The sequence below is a fragment of the Procambarus clarkii genome, chromosome 10 (genome assembly GCF_040958095.1).
Source record: "Procambarus clarkii isolate CNS0578487 chromosome 10, FALCON_Pclarkii_2.0, whole genome shotgun sequence".
Lineage (NCBI taxonomy): Eukaryota > Metazoa > Arthropoda > Malacostraca > Decapoda > Cambaridae > Procambarus > Procambarus clarkii.
The window spans coordinates 40,914,441-40,922,060 of record NC_091159.1 but is presented as its reverse complement, the minus strand read 5'-3'; the positions used below and the strand labels follow the sequence as shown (position 1 = coordinate 40,922,060).

Sequence of the window (7,620 nt, the reverse complement as noted above, 5' to 3'; positions counted from 1 at the left end):
GGGGGGGGGGGCGGAGAAAAGTAAACAGAGGGAGGTTCATATTGACCATGGCGGAGGGAAGTGCCCTTCAGCATGAATCCCTCCACCACCACCACCACTACTATCACTATCAACCCCCTCCACCACAACCACCAACACTACCAGCCACTCCACTATCACCATCAACACTTCCACTACCGTTAACACCACCACCACCACCACCACCACCAACACCATCAATACCACCACCACCACCACTACCACTACCACCCCCCCCCCCCCCAACACCATCAGTACCACAACCATTACCACCACCACCACCAACACCATCAATACCACAACCACTACCACCACCAACACCACCACCACCCCCACCCCCACCCCCCACCCCAACCCCCATCCCCACCACCACCACCCCCACCCCTCCACCACTGTTGCCAACTAGCCATCCATACCTCACCCCGGTCAGTGCTACCACATCCATAAACGGCTCGTAATTCCCTTTTGATATATTAAAATAACAGTCCTCGCTAAAATTGGGGGGAGAAAACATACGACATTGCCACGATGTTGCCAGCGAGATGGGCAGTGTTTGTGCTCGTGCTGGAGAGACAAGGGGCTCAAAGAGCTCAATTCTCAATGCTCTAATTGAAGGGGTAACTCCTGGGAACCCCACATTGAGGTACGGGACTCAATTCTCACTCTGTAATTCGTGTGAATACAAACCGGAGGGCGAGTACTCAAGTAGAGCTCAAATATATATGCTGTCTTAAGGATCTTGGTTCCAAGCTCATTGACACCACAAGAGACCCTAGAGCAGCAAGTTTTCTCTTTCAACGCCTCAGTGTCGCGATCCAGAGGGGGAATGCTCGCTGCATCCTCGGTTCCTGCCCGGCGTCGGAGGAGTTCGAGGAAATCTACAGCCTCTAGGAAGCGAAGTTTTTTTTTGTGTCCTCTTAATGTTAATTTTTTGCATAAAATCAGATATGTAACTGTATAACCTTGCATAATAAAGTGTACACCATAAAAAAGGGGGGGGGTGGTAGGAGAAGCGAACACTCTTACGTATTCAGAGTTAAATGGCAAGTTTTTCCCTGAATGCTCTGTGTTCCCTTCTCTGAGGCTGTGGATCCCTATAATTGCACCAGTGGTGGTACCCCCCTATATATATATATATATATATATATATATATATATATATATATATATATATATATATATATATATATATATATATATATGCCTAAGGCACAACTCTCCTAAACACGAGAGTGAAGTATACAACTTTAGAACACTTTCCCACCAGGAGACTCGAACCCTAGCCAGCACAGAAGCCTTCCAGCAACTGGCATAACAGGTACGCCTTAACCCGCTCCACCACCTGCTCAGACCCTTAAAAGAGATGGTAATTTCGGATATAAAGTTGTATATATATATATATATATATATATATATATATATATATATATATATATATATATATATATATATATATATATATATATATATATATATATATATATATTACACACACGCACACATTTCAAATGTAGATATGACAGAGCCCAGTAGGCTCAGGAATCTGTACATCAGTTGATTGACGGTTGAGAGGCGGGACCAAAGAGCCAGAGCTCAACCCCCGCAAACACAACTAGGTGAGCACACACACACCCAACCCACACACACACACACACACACACACACACACACACACACACACACACACACAGGAAGTAACCCGTTACTGCTAGGTAACAGGGGCATGAGGGTGAAAGAAACTCTACCCATTTGTTTCCGCCTTCGCCGGAGATCGATCCCCGGTCCCTAAGATTACGAATCCCGAGCGCTATCCACTCAGCAACCAAGCTCACTCAGCCACCAGGTGTGTGTGTGTTTGTGTGTGTGTGTGTGTGTGTGTGTGTGTGGGAAGTGGAGGACATATAGAAAATGACAAGGAAGTATGTGAAAGTCAGTAGAAAGCTTTTTAAAATTGAAAGAAACTACCACAAAACACAACCAATTAGTAGCACTATTAAAAACATAGACGAGGCATTCAAGAAGTGAAGATCCAATTAGAGTAATTGGATGTAGCAAAAGGATCTTAAATCTTTAAGAAAGGCGAAATTGATGAGACATGATAACAACATATTAGATCCTTGGGGCAATATTTATGGCGCAGATAAAAGACACATGGAATCATAAGACATGGTAGAACAAGGGAACATGCTCGGTATAAGGCTAGGTAGAACAAAGGGACATATTCAGTATTAGGCAGGGAAGAACAAGGGGACATGCTCAGTATAAGTCAGGGAAGAACAAGGGGACATGTTCAGTATTAGGTAGGGAAGAACAAGGGGACATGTTCAGTATTAGGCAGGGAAGAACAAGGGGACATGTTCAGTATTAGGCAGGGAAAAACAAGGGGACATGTTCAGTATTAGGCAGGGTAGAACAAGAGGACATGTTCAGTATTAGGCAGGGAAGAACAAGGGGACATGTTCAGTATTAGGCAGGGAAGAACAAGGGGACATGTTCAGTATTAGGCAGGGAAGAACAAGGGGACATGTTCAGTATTAGGCAGGGAAGAACAAGGGGACATATTCAGTATTAGGCAGGGTAGAACACGGGGAACATGTTCAGTATTAGGCAGGGTAGAACAAGGGGACATGTTCAGTATTAGGCAGGGAAGAACAAGGGGACATGTTCAGTATTCAAGCCCACTATGCTTGGTGCCCTGGGCACTGGTCTGTACATTACAAGTTATTAATTGTGTTAACCTGTCGTAAACCCTGGTGGGGAGAGAGAGAGAGAGGAGTACAGAGGAGGACGCACAAAGATAGAACCATAGGTCGGAAAAGGTCGAGACAGGGCGACACGTGGCCTCCTCTGAGCACCAAAGAGAATTATGTAATGGCTACGGAAATTTCTGTACTATTCTTCTCTTTCTCCTTATTTCCTCTCTCTCTCTCTCTCTCTCTCTCTCTCTCTCTCTCTCTCTCTCTCTCTCTCTCTCTCTCTCTCTCTCTCTCTCTCTCTCTCTCTCTCTCTCTCTCTCTCTCTCTCTCTCTCTCTCTCTCTCTCTCTCTCTCTCTCTCTCTCTCTCTCACTCTCTCTCTCTCTCTCTCTCTCTCTCTCTCTCTCTCTCTCTCTCTCTCTCTCTCTCTCTCTCTCTCGCTCTCTCTCTCTCTCTATCAATAATGATTTTCTATCAAAATAATTTCTATCAATATTTCTTTCAACATTTCTATCAATATTTATTTCAAAATTTCTATCAATAATGACTTTCCTTGTGACCTCTACTGACACCAACCATAAGACTGAACTAATAATATACTATAAGAGCCAGAAGACTGTCAACTTGCTGACGAAGAACTTTCCTGGCACCAAACAAAACCGCTTGAAAGAGACCAATGTTGTCCACACCTTCACATGCCCACTTGGGGACTGTCAGCCCCCTGTGATTTCAATATATAGACAAGACAACAACAACAACACCCTTTCAAGATGCCTAACAATACTTATATTTTCTTCTGAAACAGAAAACTAGACATTATTAAGGCACCATACACCAAGCGAACCATGCCACGAATCAATAGCCAACTAGCACCAAATTACACACTGTGGCCACTTCCAGAAGACGACGGGACATACATACATACTGCCCCAGCCATCATGCACACTGCAGATTGACAATGTACAAGGGGGTCTGTAAGTGAAGTGCATGACTTTCCCCTCATTCCCTTCCCCCTCATCCTCGGGTATATATGATGCAGCGAGAGACTTTGTAACGACAGCCCCGCTCCTGTGCCAGGTAAGTCCACTATGGGCTCACCATAGCCCGTGCTACTTGGAACTTGTTCCGAGTAGCTGAATCTATAATAACAACATCTTTGTAACCATTAAAAATCTGCTTTTCACAATGTTAATGAGAATTAACGGAACGTATCTCTCAACGTCAATCCAAATGAAGTTGTAAAAAATATACTTTGGAGTGTTAATTTTTTTTCAACTTCCTTATCAAGCGAAGACAAATGTAAGGAAAATAGAGATGATTCGCGCTAGCATCATTGATCTCACTCTTTCGGGCACATTCAATAGTATATGCCTACAGGAAAAACTGCCACCAGAATATACTAATATATATATATATATATATATATATATATATATATATATATATATATATATATATATATATATATATATGCAATTGACGATCACAAAACACTGATCATTTTATGCGGAAAATCCACAGAGAAATATGAAATGAGGTGAACGTTTCGGCTTGTTAAAGCCTATTGTCAACACCAGACTGACTAAGGAGAAGGGATAGGGGGAGGCTTTAACAAGCCGAAACGTTCACCTCATTTCATATTTCTCTGTGGATTTTCCGCATATATATATATATATATATATATATATATATATATATATATATATATATATATATATATATATATATATATATATATAGCGTCCACCTTCAGGGTAACAACTTAAGGTTATTTGAGTTTGTGCCGGAGGAGTGAGCTAGACAGTATTGATCCAGCGATACCTGTCTTATAATTATTGTGTATGTGACCTCACCTAGATGTGCTCACAGCGTCGAGCTCAACTCCTAGCCCCGGACGGGGCTAGGAACCCGGGGGGGCGGAGATTAATTAGGGGATTAGATTAATACAATGACTCATTTCTCACGCCTTGATCATATTCCAATCCTCCCTCCTGAAATGATCGCACTTGTAGTCCATTGCATTTAATTATAGCAACGATTTGGTGAAGAGGTTCACTATGTCATGAACTTCTGGGACCTGCCACACCATCACACACATCACCCTTTTGTACTTTGTATTCCATTTCAAACATTAAATATTTCTAGCATAAACAGAATAGCCGGTGACAAGAGATTGCCAGAGAAAAAATAAATGCTGTTAGCTGGATGGGGTGAGTGCCTTAAGACGAAAAAAAAACATCATGTCTGTGTTGACCAGACCACACAATCGACTTGAGAATGGTCCAGGACGGACCGAAACGTCGTCGTCCCTTCAATTTCTAGTGTGTGGTCTGGTCAACATACTTCAGCCACGTTATTGTGACTCATCGCCTGCATCATGTCTGTGGATTATTTCCTCTCGTGTAGGCCTATGCTCTTGAGGCCTGGTTGGAAATCACCTAAGATACGCCTTGGACATTTTCTCCATATACTGATTTTGCTGTTTAAGGTCAGAATTTCGTACATCTTACGGACCACAACGATACTAACTGGTACACTCTGATCTTCTGACCTGACGTTAACAATGACAAAACCGACTTAGAATAACATTTGACCTGTCTTTGATGTCTCTGAAGACAACAGGACATAATTACTCAAAAGTTTAAGAGAATACCATACCCAAGATGCTTTTCAAAATACATTATTGGAGAAATTTTGTCCTAATTATTTTAGCTCAACAGTTGATTAAAACAAGTGAAACGTGTTCAGAACAACCACAGTATAGTGGCTCTCGTCAAGTCTAAAATATTTCAACAGCTCTACTGCTCTTTGCTCTCTCAACAGCTCTACTGCTCTTGACTCTCTCAACAGCTCTACTGCTCTTGACTCTCTCAACAGTTCTACTGCTCTTGACTCTCTCAACAGCTCTACTGCTCTTGACTCTCTCAACAGCTCTACTGCTCTTGACTCTCTCAACAGCTCTACTGCTCTTTGCTCTCTCAACAGCTCTACTGCTCTTGACTCTCTCAACAGCTCTACTGCTCTTGACTCTCTCAACAGCTCTACTGCTCTTGACTCTCTCAACAGTTCTACTGCTCTTGACTCTCTCAACAGCTCTACTGCTCTCGGCTCTCTCAACAGCTCTACTGCTCTTGACTCTCTCAACAGCTCTACTGCTCTTGACTCTCTCAACAGCTCTACTGCTCTGGACTCTCTCAACAGAGTACTGAATCAAAGGACAGAGCCCAAACCAATCCTTAACCACACTCTTGAAGGACAAGTGTTCAGGGACGACATTTCTCCATTTCACACCTAATTTGCATACCTCATCAAACATAAAAAGGATATCGAGTGTGGGGAAATTCCCGCGGCACGCCATGAGTTATCATGTCAAATCAAACCGAATTGCTTTCGTGAATGTTTTTTTTTTACATTTACAACTGGAAAATTTTTACATAAAAATTTCAGTACAATAATGATATTAGAGTTACAATGGCTGCATAATACGTAGACATTGTCACTATATACAGGGAGCCGGTCGGCCGAGCGGACAGCACGCTGGACTTGTGATCCTGTAGTCCTGGGTTCGATCCCGGGCGCCGACGAGAAACAATGGGCAGAGTTTCTTTCACCCTATGCCCCTGTTACCTAGCAGTAAAATAGGTACCTGGGTGTTAGTCAGCTGTCACGGGCTGCTTCCTGGGGGTGGAGGCCTGGTCGAGGCCCGGCCGCGGGGACACTAAAGCCCCGAAATCATCTCAAGATAACCTCAAGATACTGGATGAAACTCCCCCATCTAAAAATACCAAGCCCATTATCTGTCCATTATCTCGTATACGTCTTACTATCCCCTTAAATCCACCAAACACGTGTCTTAACGCACGAGGAAACTACAGTAACTTTAATGAGTCAACGAACATACACAGAGGATAACAACACCATTGAGCTCATCATGGTTCAGTCGGTAGTGCCTATGTGCCTCGGGAGTCCTGGGACGCGAGTTCGATCCCACTGTATGATCTCAATATTTTCTCATGTGTCTTAACCATTACCTAAGAATGAGGGGGGTTGTACCGTACGTAAAGGTATACGAACCGCACGACACAACGAGGAGACAGACGCGTGTACGAAACGACCTCGCTCGAGGTAAACAAACTGTTCGTACCTTTCGTACAGGACCGGCGAGATGTTCAGATAACCTTTCGTGCGGATGAAAATAATCCACGAAAGTAGATGACACTTGCTAATCTACTACAACAATTGTCATTCCCATCAACTTGAAATAGCAGATTGATAGCTAGTTTAACCCGTGCTGAAACTCTCGTGTCTGCCCGAAACGCTGTGCGTGCTAGCGGCTTTACAAGACTTTAAAAACATCAATACTGTCTACTCTCATCAACCCAAGGTACCTTCTTGAATATAAATAAATAAATAAAACATGTTGTTACTGTTTTAGATTCAGATACTTGGAACAACAAGTTTCAAGTAGCACGGACTATGGTGAGCCCGTAGTGGACTTACCTGACACATGAGCGGGGCTGTAATTTAAACAGTTTAATCCGTGTTAAACCTTAAATGATATAAACAAAGCCGCTAGTGAATGTAGTTGGCTAGTAAGAGAAAATTGATGGTTGAGAATATTAGAAAGCCTCACCGGGTCATGAGAGGACGCTGCCTCTCACGATATCACACGAGCCAAGTTTGAGGTGGTTAAGCTAAGTTAGAACCTTGTATACCACGTATATCAGACCAGTCCTGGAGTATGCAGCTCCAGTATGGAGTCCGTATCTCATCAAGCACAGGGCTAAATTGGAAACGGTTCAGAGATTTGCCATCAGACTAGAGCCCGAGTTGCGGGGTATGAGCTACGAGGAGAGACTACTGGAACTAAACCTCACGTCGCTGGAAGACAGAAGGGTGAGGGGAGA

At 43.2% G+C, this 7,620-nt stretch overlaps 1 protein-coding gene across 1 annotated transcript; it reads left to right on the top strand.

Annotated features, from left to right (window-relative positions):
• Nucleotides 1–560: 560 nt before the first annotated feature.
• LOC138363328 (uncharacterized) lies at nucleotides 561–6,008 on the top strand. Its single transcript, XM_069322348.1, has 2 exons — nucleotides 561–661; nucleotides 5,537–6,008. The coding sequence occupies exons 1-2, from the start codon at nucleotides 561–563 to the stop codon at nucleotides 6,006–6,008; spliced, it is 573 nt and encodes a 190-aa protein (XP_069178449.1).
• Nucleotides 6,009–7,620: the final 1,612 nt, after the last annotated feature.